The sequence below is a fragment of the Haliotis asinina genome, chromosome 16 (assembly GCF_037392515.1).
Source record: "Haliotis asinina isolate JCU_RB_2024 chromosome 16, JCU_Hal_asi_v2, whole genome shotgun sequence".
NCBI classification, from domain to species: domain Eukaryota; kingdom Metazoa; phylum Mollusca; class Gastropoda; order Lepetellida; family Haliotidae; genus Haliotis; species Haliotis asinina.
The window spans coordinates 18184170-18207540 of NC_090295.1; the positions used below are offsets into that span (position 1 = coordinate 18184170).

Sequence of the window (23371 nt, forward strand, 5' to 3'; positions counted from 1 at the left end):
CTGAAGATATATCTCACACGTACCACATGGATCAGAGCTGTTATACTGAGGGCCTAGATAGCAGTAAACTTGGAACCTCTGCGAGCCTCCAACCCACAAGAAGTCAGAGCCTTGGCCCCTACACTAGCTCTACACAGAAATTGCACGCTTTTAACTACAATGGAGGGCAGCTTTTGGAAGTCAAACACAGTGTTTGCAAATCTATTTACAGATGAGTATTGGAAGAACAGGACTGAATTACTCCTGTTACAAGTTCCCGTTAGGGGTAGAAATATCAGACTTAATTTTGACAGCCGTCAGAATACAGCGTGGTCTGACCCACCACCGGTTCCGTCAAATTCTGTAAGCAATTAAGCATGAGTCAGGACAAGGAAAAATATGTCATTTTTTGAATAAAATTGATATTTTATACTTAACCTGACTCATGATTAATGCCCTCCCAGCTGCCCCTCTCAGGCACGCTCAATTCCCAAATTCTTGTGTTGGGTGATTTTATAAGGAGATAGTGTCAAACATGGTTAGTCATGTGACCGATTTGGTGGGAAAAAGGAGGCTTCCAGTGGGTGAGTGTATTTTACGTCCTCTACTTTTAGAAGGGAACTTCAAGCGATTTCAGGTATTCCACTATCTTCGCCAGGTAGTAGGAGATAAGCAATTAAGCATGAGTCAGGATAAGAATAAATATCAAATGTATTCAGAAAATTACATTTTCTTTATTTCTTCCATTGTCACGTCCTTATCCAGGTTGTCATTGTCTATTTTGTTTATTTTTGGTACAATTACATCATTTAGAAGTTCATTATAAATGTTAAGATCGCAGTTTGATTGTTCATTAAGTTTAGAGTAGAAATTGTTCAGTTCCTCCAAAATGATTTTTCCATCTGTGATATTTTCTCCATTTTGGTTCCTTATGCTATTTATCAGCTTGTTGGTCTGTTTTCCAGATGGCAGAAGTAACTAGTTGGTTTCTCTCCTTCATACCATGTTATTCTCTTTCTTCTTTGGATTCCTTTGATTTCCTCGTCGTGGTATTGTTCTAATTGTTTTATCTTTTTTGATACTTCACATAACAGGTTTTCATTAATATTTTGGAAATCATTCCTTATATTTTATATACTGCTTTATGTGCTTCATGTTTCTTCAAAAAGGAAGAGTAAGAAATAGTTTTTCCTCTCAAGTTCTTTAAGAAGGTCTCTAAAAATAATCAATCAGAAATTTTCAGTCGCAGAGATCCATCTTGGATACTGGTCTCACTATCTTCCTTAGTGTGTATCCTGTATGCATATTCATATAGTGTTTCCTTTAAAGTGTCCTTGACAAGTTTAACATAGTCTTTATTGCATAACAATGAGGTATTGAATTTCCAATACCCTTGTCCCCTGTCTTTACTTTGAGCATTTGGAAAAGGAAAAGTAAGTGGGGAGTGATCAGATTTATATCCTGGAATAACGGCAGTATCACATGAGATGTTAAATACATATTGTGTTATGAGAAAAAAGTCTTATCTAACTTGTTGTTTAAGGTTTCTCGTCCACCAGGTAAATTTTCTGCAGTCATTGTTTGTTTCCTCCATACATCTATCAGATCAAATTGTTATGTATGTCCTAGAGGTGTATTTCTTGCATTAGGATTATTAACATGTTTGTAGTTTTCTAGGTCAATAGATGGATTTAATACCAGATTCCAGTCACCACGTATCATAGGGTCATTTCCTGTGTCATCAATCAGCTGAAATATTTTGGTGTAAAAAGATGGCTCATCTTTGTTTGGGTCAAAGAGATTAGTTAACTTAATGTCATCTTAGTTCCATCTATAGTCACATCTGATATAATATAGTTACCCCCTTTTATGTATTTCAGTTTCTGTGTTGTTTTTAAATAGTATCGCCACACCTCTTGAGTTGGATCTAAAGGATGCAATAATGCAATTAAGACCCCATTCGTTTCTAAATATAAGTATATCTTCATCAGAGATATGAATATCTTGAAGACATATCACGGAATATTTCTTCTTTTGCCAAATTTTCATTACTTCCACTTCTAGCATTTTACGCGTTTCAGCTAACACTCTACAGTTTGCAGAGACTATTTTTAATTTATTATCTTTAAGGTATAGGAGTACATGCTGGAGAAAATTTAGTGCCTTCACATAAATTAAGATATACTGAAATGGAAAATATTTTCCTATAGCTGAAACAAACTCCACGAGTGTTCCAGTGCAGATAAGCTCTGCTATCCACCTTAAGCTTCAGAAATTAGGTTTACATGACGCCAGCTACATGATATAAACAAACTTATTACTGCCCAATATAATGATCAAAAACCAGACATTGTATATATCAATTGGATCATGTCACAAGAACATTGTAAGTGCTAACTGAGATCAGTGGTTAGTGATCGGTGATTTGAAGAGAATGCAGTAGTAACTCAAGGTTCCAACAAAATCCTAATTAAAAGTCGAACAACATAAGGTACCTTGTTTGCTTCGAGAATGAGATATCCACTTGGTGTCTTGTACAGTAAAGACAACACTGCAATCACATGTTCGTCATGTGATGTTGAAAAACATGTAATCATAAAACAAAGTTCAGACACTGCCCAGATTAACTGTCTAACAACATCAGATACCTTATCTCTCTCTTAGGGGTAGAATAGGCCTTCTCCAACCCATGCTTGCCATAAAAGGTGCTTGTCGTAAAAGGCGACTAATGGGATCGAGTGGTCAGACTCACGGACTTGGTTGACACATGTCATCGGTCCCCAATTGCACAGATTAATGCTGTGTTGTTGATCACCGGATTCTGTGATTTTGGCAACAATTTGAATAGACTGTTACAGCTGCTGTTATATTGTTATTTTTACATGTTTATGTAGTATGTAAATATAAGACAGTCAAATAAATCTGCATAAACAACAGAATATTCTTTCTGATAAGTATTAAGATTATATATGATACATTCAACCACATAACTTGATAAAAGCGTTTGACATTTATAGTCTTTGTGTTTTTGTCCAACATTGATCCAGTAACAATCGAGTATGTACCACTGTGCATATAATGACCTGTAATTTCTGTTTGCAGCACTACAACAAGGAGAGTGTGATGAATCTTGCTATCCCAGCTGTGGTCCAGTTCCTTGACTGTGAGAATAAAGACCTCTCTCGGAATGTGTCCAGCTACCTCTCCCTTGCTACAATCGACAATGCTGACCTCTTGGCCAAACACATGGCTCTCATCGTTGTTAGTGTCCTGCAGGGTAGGTAGTTGTAGCGTCCTTCTGAGTAGGTGTTGTTTCTGTTGAGGTAGGTAGTTTTAGTATCCTGCTTGAGAGCTGCTGTGCCCAGTAGGGTGTCCTGAGGGGAAGGTAACTGAAGTGTCCTGTGTGATAGTTGCAGTGTACAGTGGGGTGTCTTGAAGGGTTTGGAAGCTGTAGTGTTGTGCTTGATAACTGCAGTGTGCAGTTGGATGTCCTGAGGGGTAGGTAGCTGTGGTGCCCTGTTTGATAACTGCAGTGTCCTGTTGGATGTCCTGAGGGGTAGGTAGCTGTGGTGTCCTGTATGGTAACTGCAGTGTCCTGTTGGATGTCCTGAGGGGTAGGTAGCTGTGGTGTCCTGTATGGTAACTGCAGTGTGCAGTTGGATGTCCTGAGGAGTAGGAAGCTGTAGTATTGTGCTTGATAACTGCAGTGTCCAGTTGGATGTCCTGAGGAGTAGGAAGCTATAGTGTTGTGCTTGATAACTGCAGTGTCCAGTTGGATGTCCTGAGGGGTAGGTAGTTGTGGTGTCATGTATGGTAACAGCAGTGTTGAGTTGGATGTCCTGAGGGGTAGGAAGCTGTAGTGTCCTGTATGATAACTACAGTGTGCTTTTGGATGTCCTGAGGCGAAGGAAGCTGTAGAATCCTGTATGATAACTGCAGTTTCCAGTTGGATGTCCTGAGGGGTAGGTAGCTGTAGTGTCCTGTATGATAACGGCAGTGTGCAGTGGGGTTTCCTGAGGGGTAAGCAGCTGAAATGTCCTGCTTGTGAACCATAGTGTCCAGTGTGGTGTCTTCAGGGGTAAGTAGCTTGAATGTCCTGCTTGAGTGCCATTGTGTCCAGTATTGTTTCTTGAGTAATAAGTAGCTGAAGTGTCCTGCTTGTGAACCATAGCGTCCAGTGGGGTGTCTTGAGGGATAAGTAGCTGAAGTGTCCTGCTTGTGAACCATAGTGTCCTATGGGGTGTCTTCAGGGGTAAGTAGCTGAAGTGTCCTGCTTGAGTGCCACAGCATCCAGTGGGGTGTCTTGAGGGATAAGTAGCTGAAGTTTCCTGCTTGTGAACCATAGCATCCAGTGGGGTGTCTTCAGGGGTAAGTAGCTGAAGTGTCCTGCTTGTGAAGCATAGTGTCCAGTGGGGTGTCTTGAGGGATAAGTAGCTTAAGTGTCCTGCATGTTAGCAGCAGTGTCCAGTGGGGTGTTCTAAGGGGAAGGTAGTTTTAGTAACCTGGTAGAGAGCTGTAATGTCGAGTGTGGTGTCTGCAGGGGTAGGTGGTTGATGTGTTTTGCTTGATAACTGCAGTGTCAAGTGGGGTGTCCTCAGGGGTAGGCGAGTCAAGTGTCATACTTGATAGCTGTTGTGTTCATTGGAGTGTTCTGAAGTATAAGTAGGTGTAGTGTCCTGAGGGGCAGGTAGCTGTAGTGTCTTATGATGGAGGTAGTTGCCCTGTCCAGTGGGAGAGGTAGTCAGGGATGGTGTCCTGCAAGTTGGTAACTTTAAAGACACATTATCCTGATTTTAGACTAACTGGCTTAATGTTGCATTGGCTGAAATATGTGAAATACTAGCATTAACTGTGGCTTTGAACGATATACAAGTAGATATATTTTAATAAGAACTAGATTGAAGAGTGCTGAGCAAGCTAGTGATCAAGTGAACTTAAGGTGAATGTAAAAACCTTTGAGTCAGTTTTATGTACAGACTCTTTCAGTGTTGTCACCATTAATAGTGTGCAGTTCACAACCCCGCTGACATCAGTGAGTGAGTTTAGTTTTACGCTGCACTCAGCAATATTCCAGCTGTATGGTGGCAGTCTGTACATAATCGAGTCTGGACCAGACAATCCAGGGATCAACAACACGAGCATCGATCTGCGCAATTGGGAACCGATGACATGTGTCAACCAAGTCAGCGAGTCTGACCACCCAATCCTGTTGGTTGCCTCTTATGACAAGCACAGTTGCCTTTTGTGGCAAGCATGGGTTGGTGAAGGCCTATTCTACCCTGGACCTTCCCTGGTCCTGATGTAAGAGAAACCATGAATCTCTTGTGAATACATGTGAATCATGTGAATACATGCAAGCACCTATATGCAGGTACAGTTATGTCCAGTAAACTTGGAAAGGTACAATGTGTCCCAGTCCACCCAAATGTGAATGGCTTTTTCATTACAATATAAACACCACATTAACTGCAAGAGTTGTATTATCCCAGGAAGCTGAGATTGGTAATACGACATGACATCGAGACTGACATCCAGTGTTCAAGGGGGAAATAAAAATTGCCTTTGAGAAACTAGATATTGGTGCTGTACAAATGCTAATATAATAAACATAATTATAACAGATAGTAAAAGGTAGTTAGTTACCTGTGTGATACATGACATGTGTGATGTCCAGGTAACTACCAGATGAGTCAGGTGATGCCACAGATCTACTCCCAGAACCCGGCGCCGGTTGATGATCATGTAGATGACCTTGTAGCCTTGCTGGACAAGTGTGACTCTTCAGAGAAAGTTTCCCTCATCCAAGTCTTTGGTTCCGTGGCCAAGAAGAAACCCCAGGTAAATGCAATATTCCAGAGTAAGGTGTACATGGTGTTCAATTGTTGTTTTATACAGATTCCCAGTGGAATATTTCCAGACATTGCCCTCTACCAACATCAAAACAGCTTGTAAATACCCCTAACCATATTGTTGATGCCAGTCGTATACATTGAAGTGTATAGCTAAAATAGGAACATTGTATTTGACCACTAATATTGTGAATTTTGAGGACCAAATAAAGCAGCCTGTAGACAGGTGTTAGCTAATCTGAAGGTTACTCTAATCTGAAGGTTACTCTGAGGGTTACTTTCTGTTTGGTGCTGAAAATGTAGTCTCTAACATGCTTTCTCTTTTATTTTTAGCTTTTAGAAGAACATGTTCCCAAGTTTTGTGAGCTGTTCCCAAGCAACATGTTGGGAGCTGTGGTGATGATCATGTTTGTTGACATGGCAACTGACAACCCAAATACATTTGTTGACCATCGTGCAAAGCTGGAGGATGTTGCAGATCAGCAGCCGATATTGCTGCCACAGGTTGCTCAGATCATGGGCGCCCTCGGCACACTGAGTCAGGTCAGTAGTATAGAATATACAGTAATAGACATTACTGGTGTCACAGATTGTCCAGATCATTTGAGCCATCTATGTGAGGTCAGTTGTTGGGAATATCAGGCAGTAGAATATGACAGGTGTCACAGATTGTCCAGATCATGGGAGTCATCTATGTGAGGTCAGTTGTTGGGAATTACAGGCAGTAGAATATGACAGGTGTCACAGATTGTCCAGATCATGGGAGTCATCTATGTGAGGTCAGTTATTGGGAATATCAGGCAGTAGAATATGACAGGTGTCACAGATTGTCCAGATCATGGGAGTCATCTATGTGAGGTCAGTTGTTGGGAATTACAGGCAGTAGAATATGACAGGTGTCACAGATTGTCCAGATCATGGGAGTCATCTATGTGAGGTCAGTTGTTGGGAATATCAGGCAGTAGAATATGACAGGTGTCACAGATTGTCCAGATCATGGGAGTCATCTATGTGAGGTCAGTTGTTGGGAATTACAGGCAGTAGAATATGACAGGTGTCACAGATTGTCCAGATCATGGGAGTCATCTATGTGAGGTCAGTTGTTGGGAATATCAGGCAGTAGAATATGACAGGTGTCACAGATTGTCCAGATCATGGGAGCCATCTATGTGAGGTCAGTTGTTGGGAATATCAGGCAGTAGAATATGACAGGTGTCACAGATTGTCCAGATCATGGGAGCCATCTATGTGAGGTCAGTTGTTGGGAATTACAGGCAGTAGAATATGACAGGTGTCACAGATTGTCCAGATCATGGGAGTCATCTATGTGAGGTCAGTTGTTGGGAATTACAGGCAGTAGAATATGACAGGTGTCACAGATTGTCCAGATCATGGGAGTCATCTATGTGAGGTCAGTTGTTGGGAATATCAGGCAGTAGAATATGACAGGTGTCACAGATTGTCCAGATCATGGGAGTCATCTATGTGAGGTCAGTTGTTGGGAATATCAGGCAGTAGAATATGACAGGTGTCACAGATTGTCCAGATCATGGGAGTCATCTATGTGAGGTCAGTTGTTGGGAATATCAGGCAGTAGAATATGACAGGTGTCACAGATTGTCCAGATCATGGGAGTCATCTATGTGAGGTCAGTTGTTGGGAATATCAGGCAGTAGAATATGACAGGTGTCACAGATTGTCCAGATCATTTGAGTCATCTATGTGAGGTCAGTTATTGGGAATATCAGGCAGTAGAATATGACAGGTGTCACAGATTGTCCAGATCATGGGAGTCATCTATGTGAGGTCAGTTATTGGGAATATCAGGCAGTAGAATATGACAGGTGTCACAGATTGTCCAGATCATGGGAGTCATCTATGTGAGGTCAGTTATTGGGAATATCAGGCAGTAGAATATGACAGGTGTCACAGATTGTCCAGATCATGGGAGTCATCTATGTGAGGTCAGTTATTGGGAATATCAGGCAGTAGAATATGACAGGTGTCACAGATTGTCCAGATCATGGGAGTCATCTATGTGAGGTCAGTTATTGGGAATATCAGGCAGTAGAATATGACAGGTGTCACAGATTGTCCAGATCATGGGAGTCATCTATGTGAGGTCAGTTGTTGGGAATATCAGGCAGCAGAATATGACAGGTGTCACAGATTGTCCAGATCATGGGAGTCATCTATGTGAGGTCAGTTATTGGGAATATCAGGCAGTAGAATATGACAGGTGTCACAGATTGTCCAGATCATGGGAGTCATCTATGTGAGGTCAGTTATTGGGAATATCAGGCAGTAGAATATGACAGGTGTCACAGATTGTCCAGATCATGGGAGCCAACTATGTGAGGTCAGTTGTTGGGAATATCAGGCAGTAGAATATGACAGGTGTCACAGATTGTCCAGATATGGGTGCCGTCTATGTGAGGTCAGTTATTGGGAATTACAGGCAGTAGAATATGACAGGTGTCACAGATTGTCCAGATCATGGGAGCCATCTATGTGAGGTCAGTTGTTGGGAATTACAGGCAGTAGAATATGACAGGTGTCACAGATTGTCCAGATCATGGGTGCCGTCTATGTGAGGTCAGTTGTTGGGAATTACAGGCAGTAGAATATGACAGGTGTCACAGATTGTCCAGATCATGGGAGCCATCTATGTGAGGTCAGTTGTTGGGAATATCAGGCAGTAGAATATGACAGGTGTCACAGATTGTCCAGATCATGGGAGCCATCTATGTGAGGTCAGTTGTTGGGAATTACAGGCAGTAGAATATGACAGGTGTCACAGATTGTCCAGATCATGGGCATCATCGACTGTGTTATCAGTGATACACAAATTACTTCTATAGACTTGTTAACATGTATTGTTATTTTTGTTCCATGTAGGGGTAATAAAAATTGCTGCAGACTGTGATTTCTAGTGAATTCTAGGCAGGCCAAGATAGATGCCTGGCAGGACTCTTCATAATATGTCACCCTCTTGGGAATTTTTTGTCATTGAAACAGTATGCACATTTAATACATCAGAGGTTGTATTATTAGTCATACGCAAATAGACTTGTTAACATGTATTGTTATTTTTGTTCCATGTAGGGGTAATAAAAATTGCTGCAGACTGTGATTTCTAGTGAATTCTAGGCAGGCCAAGATAGACGCTTGGCAGGACTCTTCATAATATGTCACCCTCTTGGGGTTTTTTAGTCTTTGAAAAAGTATGCACATTTAATACATCAGAGGTTGTATTATTAGTCATACGCAAATAGACTTGTTAACATGTATTGTTATTTTTGTTCCATGTAGGGGTAATAAAAATTGCTGCAGACTGTGATTTCTAGTGAATTCTAGGCAGGCCAAGATAGATGCCTGGCAGGACTCTTCATAATATGTCACCCTCTTGGGAATTTTTAGTCTTTGAAAAAGTATGCACATTTAATACATCAGAGGTTGTATTATTAGTCATACGCAAATAGACTTGTTAACATGTATTGTTATTTTTGTTCCATGTAGGGGTAATAAAAATTGCTGCAGACTGTGATTTCTAGTGAATTCTAGGCAGGCCAAGATAGATGCCTGGCAGGACTCTTCATAATATGTCACCCTCTTGGGGTTTTTTTAGTCTTTGAAAAAGTATGCACATTTAATACATCAGAGGTTGTATTATTAGTCATACGCAAATTGACCTTGTTTTTTTATTTCCTCACTAGACTGAAGCCAAGAAGTCAATGAGCTATCTTGTGAGTAGATTAACGACAACAGAGCCAGCCCTATTACCCACAATCCTTCAGGAGATACGAGGTATTGGAATGAACCACAACACACTCTTGGCAGACAACATGGAAGTAATTGGAAAACTAGCATCAAGTGGTTCCAGTGCAGTTCGGCTCTTCGTTCAACAAATAAAAGAAGATCTCAAAAAATAGTAGGTGTTCCTAACCTCTGATTGATCATTTTCTATTGTCTTTGTTTAGTTTCTTTTTTTAATGATAAAATCAATTTCCCGTGTTTTCTTTTGTAGGAAACTTGAAACGCCTAACATGACCTAACTATAATATAAGTATGACTGGTTGGTTTGTTGTTTAATGCCGCACTTTGCAATGTTCCAGTTATATGGCACAGTCTGTAAGTAATTGAGAAATCTACGCTGATAAGATACGATGATATGTCAACATGTGAGCAAGCCTGAACATGAGATCCTGTTAGTTTCCTCTTATGACAAGTATGGGTTGCTGAGGACCAGTTGTAACCCACCCTGTTAGTTTCCTCTTACGACAAGTATGAGTTGCTGAGGACCAGTTGTAACCCACCCTGTTAGTTTCCTCTTACGACAAGTATGGGTTGCTGAGGACCAGTTGTAACCCAAATCTTCTCAGGACTGAATAGGATGTATGAAAGCATCTGTAAAGTGTGTTTATAGTTATTGAGAAAATTCTCAAACAGAAATCGATTTTGTCAGATGGAAAACTTAAAGAATGATATCTTCACCTCTCCATCATGTGCATTGAGTTCAGTAACCCATGCTTGTTGTAAGAAGCGAATAACAGGGTTGGGTGGTCTGACTCGCCGACTTGGTTGACATGCCATTGTACCCCAATTGTGTAGATTGATGCTCATGATGTTCATTACTGGATTGTCCGGTCCAGACTCGATTATTTACAGAGCACCCCCAGAGCTCCTGATAAGATTTAGCTGTTGTGGGTACTGTACCCACTGTATCTATTTTTTGAATGGGTATTATGACTATTGACTATTTCTGTTACCCTCTGCTCTCAAGCATAGGTATTCCAATGAGTTTACACAACTAAATATGAAGGTCTGAACTGCCTTATGGTATACCATAAAAAAATTAAATGTTTCTCCAGCGCATTTTTTGTGAGAAGTGACGAGGGTGGTAGGACTTTGTTTTTAATTTTTGACAAGGGAGGAACACATTTTCATTTTGTACTCTCAGAAATACAGCTTAGGAAGTTTACCATGTGTTAATATGTTGCAGATTCAGTCACACTCATTCTCACAGACATTCATTCTTATAGTGGACAAATGGATGATCGGGAAGGGGCCAAGTCAAAATTATTTTTTTTAAACGGCAATAAAAAACTGTCATGAGTACAAATAAAACTGATGCACCGATGCCCGAAAACCATTTGACTTTTTCTATTTAGCCTAATCAGAACCACCTTAAAAAAATCACTCACCTATACTGACAGTACAACACTAAACCTATACTAACAACTTGATAGCAAGCGATTTTTCATAAATTTATTCTGTATTCATATGCTTTAAACTTTTTGTGTATCTAACAATATTAATGAGTAATTGGTATGCTATAATTATTTTTCAATGCAGAATTGGAAATTTTCTGTTCATATTTTACCCAGATATTCTGCATATCTAAGCCTCTGCAGAACCATGTAGCTGGAATATTGGGTAAAACTAAACTCACGCTTTCTCTCGTACTCCAGGATAAACCGGGCAGCTACTGCCATGGGCAAGAACTTATTCAAAATTATGGTTCCAATATTTGCATTTTTTAGAATCATAGTCATGGAAATGTATGACAAAGTATTTAAGTTCATGGTTTTTATGCTTCTGTTATCAGTTACATTAAGAAATCCAATGCAATCCTATCCTTGAGTCCTTGCAGTTGGAATGTGTGTCCATCATAATTCAAGAGATCTTCTTTTCTTGGTGGTTTGTGGTTTGTTCATAGCCTGGGTAATGTCAGAGTTCTGTGATAATGTCAAACCTTCGATTATTACTGCCATGATGTTTGGAGTTAAAATGTGACACAACTGGTTTATCACGTTTATGTGTGATATCAGCATAGTGTTCTGATAGTTGGATTCTGAAACATCTTTTAGTCTTGCCAACATATATTGTTTGTTGCTGTGTTTGCAAGTAAATAGGTAGGCTACATTGTGGGATTGGGAGGTGTAGCTTCTTTTATTGAAGACCTTGTTTGTGACAGAGCTTGTGAAGGTGTTACTGCCTGTTAATATTTTGCAGATTTTGCAATTGTCTTTGTCTCAAACATTCTCGATAAAGTTGACAGTTCAGTCGCTGATTTGTTGTAACTGTCTAGGATAGGTCAAAGGGTTTTATTTTCACTATAGGCAGCAATATATGGGGAGGCTAAAGTTTCTTGACAGATGTGCCAGCCTTTTCTGACAATGGCATTAAGCTCAATGTTCATGGGATTGTAGCTGCTAACTAGGACCAGTCTTTGATTGTTTCATGGTTCCTTGTAAGGGGTGGATAAGAGAGAGCTTCTCTCTTCCGAGTCAGACCAGTTTTTATTTTGTTCTATGTGTTTCCTGTGATAACCACGTTTGAGATAGTAGTTGATGAGATTGGGGCTATGCTTTTCATATTACTCGGCTGTTGAACAGATGCATTTCAACCTTAGGAACTGACTGAAAGGGCCTCTCAGTTAGATATATCTGGGGTGACAGGATGTGTGCAACAAGTACGACTGTGTGTCGGTTGGTTTACAAAAAAAGGTTAATTCCAATTTGTGAAGGTCCTTATGTGATACTCACATGTCCAGAAATGAGATTTTGTCTAAAGATAATTTAGGCGTGAATTTAATAGTCAGCTGTGAGCTATTGAGGTACTTAAGGAAGGATTCCAGGCGTTGTTGGCCTAGTGTCCATATCATGATGATATCATTGATGAACCTTACACAAAGGTAGGGTTGATCGGTTTATTGGATTCGTTCTTCTAGTTCTCCCATAAAGATGTTGGCATACAAGGGTGCTAGTTTGGTTCCCGTTGCCGTACCCCCAACATGGAAATAATGAGCACCATTAAAGATGAAGCTGTTTTTATGTAGGACTGTTTTTCGCAGGTTTCAGAGACAGGTAGGGGTGATTTGCCATTCCGGGACATACTGAGGACAACCATGATACCCACTCTCACTGAGCTAAACTTGACATTCTGCCACAGCGCCCTTGCGCTAACTTATGTGTGTATATTAATCTATGTACTTAATACACCACTGTTGGAGGTTTGTATTAAAATTGCTTTTGTTTACCTCCCTCACAAAAGTATGATCTTTTCCCGATATTTTCCCCGATATCTAGGGACCCAATTTTCTGCTAGGAGAGACGACACATTTCAGAATAAGACAAAAACACATTTTGTTTTGCTACACAATAATGTCTTTTATTCAATAAGGGTTGTCACATTAGTACAACTTTTAACTTTTAACACAATTTGACACTGACTCCACACTGTCCACACACCCTTACCCCGTCAGACAGTATGAACTAACAACTACATGTCACCACCAGTTTTCAGTATAACTCTAACATGGAATAATACATTCTCAATCCCAAGCCATGCCGATTCTAGCTCAAACTAGATTGAAAAAGACACGGGCAAAACTCAGCCATCACTACCATCGGTCATCCCCTACCGGCAATAAGCTGTGATTTCATGACGTCAAGGACAGAAAACATCTCGTGACATCACAAACGACACTGCCATGGAGATGTTTCTCTATACGAAGGCACACACGCTCATAGTATCTTTGTCTGATGTGTACACATTGTATGAAACGCATCTGATGATTTGTACTAAACGCATCACAAGATACACTCCACCCCTATCTGGCCTTGTGTAGACCTTTGTCTATTTATCAATTACATTAGTTATGATTCATTAACTCAAGATGAGTTATCGCCCTTTCTTCCCAGCAATGGTGAGAAAGAGATGAAATCAGTGTCAAGCCAGACAGAAGGAACAATCACAATCATCACCGTGGGCAACCCTCCAAATGCAACCCATCCCAGCGGCACAGTGTCTGTCAAGACTACTACGCTACCGTCTAGTAACATGGCGAGTCAGCAATCCTTGGCAAAGTCATCAAGGTCAGTTTAGCTTTGGCCAATGATACAGTTCAAAGAGATTGATAATCGTGATTAAATATCGATTGATTGTTGTTAACTTCACTATTGATGAAACTTAGAGCAAAAATGTTGTGAAAACGAGATTTCGCCTTTGAACAAGGGGCACAATCCCTGAATCATAACAGAGTGAAAATCTGGATCCGAAATCTGAAAGACTACATTTCCTTCAGTTCTTTAAGGTTGAGGGCATAATGCTAGTCCCTTATACTTAAAGCTGCACACTGAAGCAAATTTGTTCACTTTTGTTATCTATGCACTAAAACAGTATCCCCAGGGGAAGCAAAAATACCCAGTATCGATATCACTGAAAAAGTCCTTGACCAGGTGAACCAGTGTCACCAACTGATCCATTAAGTCTCCCCTTACAACCATTGAAAGTTACTGTTGTAGAGGACCAGTTCTAAACTCTGGTGATATGTTATGCTGACACAATGATCTTCACATGTATGCTTGTTTGTGTTCCCAGGGCCAGCAGTTCCAATATGGCTGTTGGAAGTGACCGAGCAGGGAGCCCCACGTCCACTCTTGTTTCAGAGAGACTCTCTGCCAACAGTGCTTCCACACTGACTGGGCAGAACCAGTCTGTGAGTGTCTTGTCATTCTATACACACCCAACCTCATTCAAGGCAGAATACTGACTCTGAAGTCTGATTTGAAACTGCACTGTCTGAGATTTGATACTTTTCTGTATGCTAGATTTGATCTGAAAATCTACCAATATCAGCCATTTGACCAAAAACTTAAAAGTAGTAAATATCTTATACATATTTAATATTTTTCCATATCCTGACTCACGCTTATTGTTCTGGGCAACTCGTGTGTGAGTGAACTTCTGTGTCCTCTTCAAGGGAAGTACAAGGAATTCAAGTGTTCCACTGTCAGTCGCATAGAAGATAGGGATAATATGCATGAGCCAGGATAAGTATGAAAATATCAATTTTACTTTAAAAAATACATTCTTCTCAAGTGTCAGGGAATTTCAGGCATGAGGTTGTGTCAAGATGTTTGTATGTGTTTTGTTCAGGCCAGAGGCCTTGTTACACAAGGATGATGTCATTGTTTCAGTTTGAACCTACACATGATGGCGTGCAGCAGTTCTGTGAAAAACATCTGAGTAAAATCAAGAACTTCATAAGCAGCCTCAAAGCCAGAATCCCTTTGCCAACAAAGTGCAGTGTTGTCAGTAAGTATGGCAGCATAAAAAATATTAAATGTTTCATGGGCACAATTTTTTCAAAGGTGACAAGGGCAGTAGGACATTTTGTAAATTTCTGGTAGAAAGAAAGTGACAAGTGGCATTTTCATTTTTTGTCCCACAGAAAAACAGCTTGTGAAGTTTAGCATGTGTTAATGAGTTGTAGATTCAGTCACACTTGTTATTACGGACTCTCATTCTTATAGTGGACAAATGGACGATGGCCAAGTCGAAATTATTTTTTATAAATGGCAATAAAAAATTGTTACATTCACAAAAAAAAGTGACACGCTGATGCCCGAGTAACATTTCACTTTTCTTATTCAGCCTATGGTGTAGAGGATTGCCAGATATCCCTTCTGAAACATTACGTGAATGATGTTACAGATGCATCCAGAAAACGGTGTCTATGTTTTTATGTATGAAATAAAGGAACCATAGTATTACAGATACTCACCTGTCGAGGAGACTTTAAAGATGTTTTTCAGAGTTTAAGTGTTTAAAATTCCAAGCCCGACACCTGGACTTTGAAAAAATTGCCAGTCCTGATGCGAATTTGCCTGTCCTTTTTTCAACAATAAAAAATCTGTGACTGCTCTTTCCAACTTGTGCAAGCTCCATTCACTGTTCGTAGGCGTCACACTTAAATACATAGCACGAACAAGCTTTATATAAACTGAAGGTCCACATGATTGGTTATCGTAACGTGAACTGTCCATTCATATGTAGTTTAACTTAATTTTCATAATACCTTAAACACCTAAAACTTACCACAAGAGAACCTGCCTGACATTATGAAATATTTGCTGTTAGGGGTAGAAATATCTACCACTGGACAAACTACTTTTGAAATTTGGCCATCCAAGATGGAATGAGTGAATGAGTTTAGTTTTACGCCGCACTCAGCAATATTCCAGCTATATGGCGTCAGTCTTTAAATAATCGAGTCTGGATCAGACAATCCAGTGATCAACAACATAATCATCAATCTGTGCATTTGGGAACCAGTGACGTGTCAAACAAGTCTCAATCCTGTCCAAGATTGAAATAGACCATTACAGGAATGGTGGGTTGGCCTAGAGGTTAACACATTAGTGCCAGTGTTTCGGTTCTGTTACCAATGGAGGTATAATGTGTGTCAGCAGACCAGGAATATCGCTGAATGTAGTGTTCAACCACAACCGTTTACTCTGTTTTGAATATAAGTGAGTGGATCTAGATTTGCCTGCTTGAAAATTCTTTGTCAGATACTGAAGCTATCACATTTCAGATCAGTGTATTTGTTGGGATGGTGATTGTTTTTTGTAGACAAGTTCAATGCTGTTTTTCATATTTTTGTAGTGGTATTGAGGAAAAGTTGATAATATCATGAAAGTTTCTTTAACCTACTGGACTGTGACATAGTAATCAAAGTGAAGGAATGATCATGCAGTCAATCTCATAATCAAACACAAACAATTTTGGAACTGCTATTTTAGTGTTTGAAATAGTTGATGAAGAAACATGTCTTACAAGCTGTCAGAGCCTGAACATGTTTTTAATTCTTAGAAAACTCACTTCCCTTGTTGAAAAGTCGTGATTGAATATTTCTTGAAGACACTAGGAACTCTGTTTGAACATCATGATTATGAGTCATGTATTAAGAGTAGTTGAATCCAATGACACTGGTTGTGAAATTCACAAATGCAATTTGCGTACTTTTTAAATTTAAAAAACCTGTGAAGGTCCGGGGTAGAATAGGTTTTCAGCAACCCATGTTTGCCATAAGAGGTGACGTAAGAGACGACTAACGGGATCGGGTGGTCAGACTCGCTGATTTGGTTGACACATGTCTTTGGTTCCCATTGGCGCAGATCGATGCTCATGTTGTTGATCACTGGATTATTTACAGACTGCCGCCATATGGCTGGAATATTGCTGAGTGCAGTGTAGGACTAAAGTCACTCACTCACTCACTCACTCTAAATTAAAAAAAAAACACAACAGAGAACCCCAAGGTTTTTTTTTTCTTTTTACATATCTGCAATAACAACCTGAATAGGACAGTCTGAAAAAATATTCTAACCAATTTTCAAGTGTGAGATTTCAACCAATTCCCAACACTAGTCTGGCTGCATTTTGTGCATCATGTTTGTAGATGGCCGGCGACGGTACCTGCGTCTCCACTTCCAGTGCTGCAGTCAGTCAGAGCAGTGCCTCTATTTCAGCAGCTACTTCACACTCAACACAAGACTGCCAAAAACATGGATACACCTTATGTTTTTATCTGTACAGGTAAGCTTCATGGCATGTATGTGATTTTTTTATGACTTCTAATGTACCTATCCACGAAACGAACAAATGTCAACATGTCAGCCCTTTTTGATGTCATCGCATCATAATGTTATAGGCAAATTGATTACAGAGTGTGATTGAAGTTTGGGTTGCCAGTTACGTTTAAGGTGTCCAGGCAATAGATTCAGGTTTCACATACATATTTTATGCAAAAAGGTAATTTGTTAACTCACAGTGGTACTCCCATGAAGGAGATGCAAGTAATGATTATAATAAAAGGTGATCAACTGATCAATTGGTGAGGCTTGCATGTCATGGTCTCCTTATTGTGCAGGGTGGTGGTGTAGCCAAGTGATTAAAGCGTCCCCATATGGGTACAATGTAAGTCCCCTGCTGTGATACTGCTGTCATATTGCTAACAGCAGCATAAATGTTTACTCACTCACCTATTGTGCAGATCAGATGTATAGAAACCTTGGTGATAAAGACCGAATATTCACTCAGCATACTTCAATGGATTGCTGAAAATGTGCACTATTATAAGGGGCGGTGGGGAAGCATAGTAGCGCAAGCATTTGTTTGGAACACGAGGGACCTGGATTTGATTCCCAGTTGGGGCAATGTGTGAAGCCTGAAAGAGGTTTAAAACTAAACTCACTCTTTGCCAGATCATTTCCTTCTCGTTGTTACCTGTTTTGGATATTTATATCAACACAGACTGTAACCAGTGAGAAAATTCATAGCAGATTTTGATTTTTCATGACTTACTGCCAGTTTCTGGGGCAGTGGGGTGATCTAGTGGTTTAAGCATTAGCTCATCATGCCGAAGACGTGGGTTGGATTCCTCACATGGTTACAGTATGTGAAGCCCATTTCTGGCATCGCCTGCCATGATATTGCTGGAATATTGCTAAAAGAGGTGTAAAACTATACTCACTATTAGAGTTGTGACAATATGCCCATGCCACGATACGATACGTATCACTATACTGGTAGTACGATACGTATCACAATATTTTGTCCTTGTATACAGAAAAGTAAAAGTACTGGAAATAATGTGCTGTTATGTTATCATTTCGGGGAAGGTATTCTCCTCCCAAGAAAAATAAAACACGTCATCATGAAAGACATTTTATTAAAAATGTTTAGCATGTGTCAGTAAAGTAGTGTTTTCCCCAAAAATGGAACAGCAGGGATCAACATTGGCACAACTGGCTTTTCTGCACAGATAGCAAAATAAATTTGTGAAAATTATCTCAGTCAGAGCATGTCCATGGCAATATTTTCCACGAAAATCTAAATAGAAGGGGAGACTGTGTTTTTGTAGCCTGCTAAGTATCATGTTGAATCGAATCACGACAATCGTATCGATGTATCGTATCGTGCAGCTCTTGAATCGCGATAACTTGCATATCGATTAATTGTCACAACTCTACTCACTATTGCCAGCTTCTATGTACACTTGTGCTTCAGGCACAGTCATCATCAGCCCTGAGTCAGCGAGACACCAACGTGAGTGACCTCAAGCGCTGCTGGGATGCACTGAAGGGGGAGCGGGGCAATAGCAGCTTCCTGACCCTCATGACTTCCACCTTCCCTGCTCAGAAGGTGAGCTAATGAACAATACCATCATATGTAACTGACAGTGTTTAAAGTGTAATGGATTGATCTGGCACTGTTTCAGCACCCCTTTTGAATCCTTGATGATCAAATAAAGCTGATGTGATAAAAATGGAATTATGGTAAAATATAGTTGGTGCAACAAAAATGATATCACGATCAAATAAAGTTGATGAGATTAATTGGTATGATCAAATACAGTTGATTTCATTATCATGGTATCATTATCAAATAAAGTTGATTTTGATGAGATATACATGGTATAGTGATGACATAAGTTGAATTGATATACTTGGTGTCATGATCAAATACAGTTGTGATACGATACACATGGCATAATGATCAAATACAGTTGTGATATGATACACATGGCATAATGATCAAATACAGTTGTGATATGATACACATCGCATAATGATCAAATACAGGTGATATGATACACATGGCATAATGATCAAATACAGTTGTGATATACTTGGTGTCATGATCAAATACAGTTGTGATATGATACACATCGCATAATGATCAAATACAGGTGATATGATACACATGGCATAATGATCAAATACAGTTGTGATATACTTGGTGTCATGATCAAATACAGTTGTGATATGATACACATGGCATAATGATCAAATACAGTTGATGTGATAAAACTATTATCATGATCAAGTAAAGTTGCTGCAATAAACATGGAATCATGATCAAATAAAGTTGATGCGTTGGCAACGTATCTTGATCAAATGAAGTTGAGGTAATATACATGGTATGATCAAATACAGTTGATGAGATACACATGGTATCATGATCAAATACAGTTGATGATGTAATATAAATGTTATCATGAATACATACGGTTGATGAGAAAAGCATGTAGATCAGGTGTTATAGCAGGAACTACTTTTAAGCTAACAACAAAGATGGCCCCCCATCATAATGCATATATGTATGCAAGGACACACAGAGGTACATTCATGTGCACACAGGAACATTCATGAATGTGCCCTCATACACAAAATCTTTTGCAATCTTTGGTAATCTTTATACTGTATGGCTGACAGGTTGTATCATTACCTCATTCTCTGTAATTCTAATTACATGTTTTCAATTTGCTAATGTTGTTTAGGATCAAGATGCACTGCTACACGAACTCCATGAAGAACGTTACTTTGATGTGTTTGAGTTGAGCGTGAGTCAAGAAAACTGGGCATGCTTCATGTGCAATCATCCAGAGAAAGTGTCAGGCTTACTTCAGGATGGTCTTCCTGTCATAGCGGTAAGTCGGGTAGGCTCTCCTACCCAGTGTCCCTAGTCAGCAATGTACTACCTTCCACAAGACAGATAGATCTGACATTTATCACTATCGCCAATCAGCAAGTGCTGGATCTTGAAAGATTGCCAGTAACAGGATGTTAGTTATCAGCTGGCTATTGACAGGCTGACTGGTTGATTTTAGTAAATATGGAGAGAAGATGTCAGATTGTACTCAAGAAATACAGTTCGCTCTACCACCATGTATGGTGTAATAAAGCACACTTTCACCCTGAACTATTATAGTTGAAGCATGATTAGATGAAAAAGTTTATGGGTCTCAAGAAATGCCTGAATTCACTGAAAAAATATTAATGAAACTTAAAAAAGAATGATGTTGAAAGATATTCATATTGGCAATCAATCTACAGTGGAAGATTGTCAAAACTGGCACTCATTGGGACTGAAGAAATAATCTGGTTTAGACAATGTGCCGGATCGTAGAGCTGATGATAAATGTACGAGTGACTGAGATTTTGTGCCAGTGTTAACAACTTGTTAGATTAGACAGATGCCGGTTTTGACAGCTTCAACTGTATACCATTAAAACAAAAGTAGGGGATATTGGATTTAAAAGATTGATAGAATACAAATGAAGAAGCCAGTTAGGAAACGGATGATGAAGGGAACTTAAGGGAAAATGTGACAGTTATTTTATTCCTTTGGAAAGGTTTCATCTGTATGAATATATATCACTTTTTCTCGTATGCATAGGCTAGTGGTATTTTTGAAAAATGAATATATCCAACTTTATTTTAATGGTATGTAAATCTCACTGCAAAAATTCAGTTCCTGTGGCCTGGACTGCATACATTTAGTAGGTGTGTGTTTGTTTAGAAACCAGAAAAGTCAGTCAAAGTGATCTGTTGTAGAGCTGGTTTAATGCTTAGTCATTACTCTGGCAAGTGGATTTATTGAAATGTCTTCCGTGCCCATCTTACACACAGAAGTTGTAAATAAACTATTTATGAAAACTTTGTCAGGGTCAGCTGAAAGAGAAGAAGGGTCGCTGGAAATTCCTCAAACGCTGGAAGACTCGGTACTTTACTCTCTCTGGAGGCAACTTCACCTACAGCAAGAGTGATTCAGTAAGTAACACTCACAGTGTAGCACAGAAATAACTAATCATTGCCAACATCATTTGTCAGTGGTCAAATCTAAATGTATTGTACATGATGCAAAGGAGAGATTAAATTTGTGCTTCGTTTATGTTTTTTTTTTCAACTTTTCATTGTCGTTTTCTTTCAGTGTAAAGAGATGTTACCTGTAAGCAAGATTCAGAGTGTGAAAGCTGTCCGGAAAGGAATCCGGGACATTCCTCGTGCATTTGAGATCTTCACTGCAGATCAGACTTATGTGTTCAAGGCTAAAGGCCAGCAGAATGTAGAACAGTGGGTGCAGTGTCTCCACATTGCGGTGGCCAGGACACAGAATAGGGACATCCGACCACGTTCTGTCATGAGCGATACCAAACTGTAGCAGCATCATGATCGACAACATGAATCTGAATCACCATCATGCGCTAATATGTAGAGGCTGTCTGGTTGTGATTTGTGATATTTGGAAGACATTTGAGAGCATGCTGTGCCATCTTTCTCAAGGTGATGTTAAGACTGTGATTGACCATTGCTTTTCTACAGAACTCTGACTCTTTAACATGGGGATTCTGCTCCTGCACTTCAAACATGAACTTACAACTCTGTCCCTATCTTTCCTCCTCTTCCCTAGCAGAAACTTATGTTAATCTACTTCCATGCTTTAAAACAAACTTACAACAGTCATGGTACTGTGTATCATTTTACGTAGACTTACATCAGTCATAGCACAGCTTTGAGTTTGATAAATGGTCTTGGTTGATCTCAAAATAGCACAGGTCAATTCTCTGTCCTGAAATATATTGATAATTCTCTCTATTTTTTGATAGGTCCATCATATAGTATTTCGAGGTTTGCGATGGTTGTGTTATCTTCTTTGGAATGATCTGTCAGTGCTAAAATCATGGCATCAAGGGAGGTAACGTACAAGCATGTTCAAGCCAACATACAGGGACATGTCACTCATGTGGAATGGCTTCCGTCCCTGTGGTAGAAATTTGAAAAAGTATGACTTCCCTTTTCTGTAAACAGGCTACACAATGGTTTTCTGAGCATGTAGCACTCAGTCAGTTCAATCACTCAGTTCTCCTCAGTCAATTCCCCACTTGAAATGTCTTAGAAACAGCACATACATTGTGAATAGGGTATTGTTATGTAAAGTGGACTTTGATGATATAGGGTTGGATGAAACGGGTTTTAGTCAAATGGGAGTAGGTGAAATTGAGTTAGGTGAATGTACAAGATGAAATAGGGTTTGATGAAATGGGTTTAAGTGAAATGGTGGTCAAGTCAAATTGGGCTCAGGTGAAATGGGTTGACGTGAAATGGGGTTTGATGAAATGGGGTTTGATGAAACTGGGTTTGATGAAATGTGGTTTTGTGAAATTGGGTTTGATGAAATGGGGTTTGGTGAAATGGGGTTTGGTGAAATTGAGTTAGCTGAATGTATAAGATGAAATAGGGTTTGATGAAATGGGTGAAGTCAAATTGGGCTCAGGTGAAATGGGTTTAAGTGAAATGGGGTTTGGTGAAATGGGGTTTGATGAAATGGGGTTTGGTGAAATTGGTTCAGGTCAGATGGAGTTCATAGAAATGGGTGAGATAACATATGGTTAAGTGAAATGAGGTTTGGTGACATGGAGTTTTGAAACTAGCTCTAGTATCTTGGCCCATTTCCCTTTTCTTGCCCACTTCATCAAGTGTTTGCCTGAACACTGCTGTGTTATAATATCTACATGAAAAGCAGTGACATTACATGTGAGCTTAATCGCTCACTGAACTCAAATTTGTATATATATTTTCATGTATAGCAGTGTAATCCCAGTATTTATTACTACTGAAAAGTGAATATTATGTAAAGACCTTAGAAGTACAAGTGAAGTATGTAAGTACTTTTATCAGTGATGATTTGTATATTGAGATATTATCATTATATTATCACTATCGGCATGTAATGGTAACCCATTTAGAACTGTCTCAGTTGAGTGATGGTAGTCCCAGATTTTAGTATTTCTGAGAAGTCTAGTTATTTTTCCTGATTTTTAGACAAAAATCAGTAATATAATTTGTCAGAGGCTTTTGAAAAGTGGTGCCTTATTTCTTGTAAAATCACATTACACCATGGCAAGC

The 23371-nt window shown here is 39.5% G+C and overlaps 1 protein-coding gene across 1 annotated transcript in view; it reads left to right on the forward strand.

Annotated features, from left to right (window-relative positions):
• The window catches only part of LOC137268242 (ventricular zone-expressed PH domain-containing protein homolog 1-like), a 30817-nt gene extending 8907 nt beyond the window's left edge, over positions 1 to 21910 (forward strand). The window contains exons 4-15 of the mRNA XM_067802779.1: positions 3082 to 3256; positions 5654 to 5817; positions 6162 to 6371; positions 9545 to 9759; positions 13535 to 13708; positions 14214 to 14331; positions 14813 to 14930; positions 17080 to 17216; positions 18690 to 18824; positions 19963 to 20112; positions 21131 to 21235; positions 21396 to 21910. Of these exons, the coding sequence (XP_067658880.1) occupies positions 3082 to 3256; positions 5654 to 5817; positions 6162 to 6371; positions 9545 to 9759; positions 13535 to 13708; positions 14214 to 14331; positions 14813 to 14930; positions 17080 to 17216; positions 18690 to 18824; positions 19963 to 20112; positions 21131 to 21235; positions 21396 to 21626 (1932 nt within the window). The 3' untranslated portion in view covers positions 21627 to 21910. The remainder of the gene's footprint in view (positions 1 to 3081; positions 3257 to 5653; positions 5818 to 6161; positions 6372 to 9544; positions 9760 to 13534; positions 13709 to 14213; positions 14332 to 14812; positions 14931 to 17079; positions 17217 to 18689; positions 18825 to 19962; positions 20113 to 21130; positions 21236 to 21395) is intronic.
• Positions 21911 to 23371: the final 1461 nt, after the last annotated feature.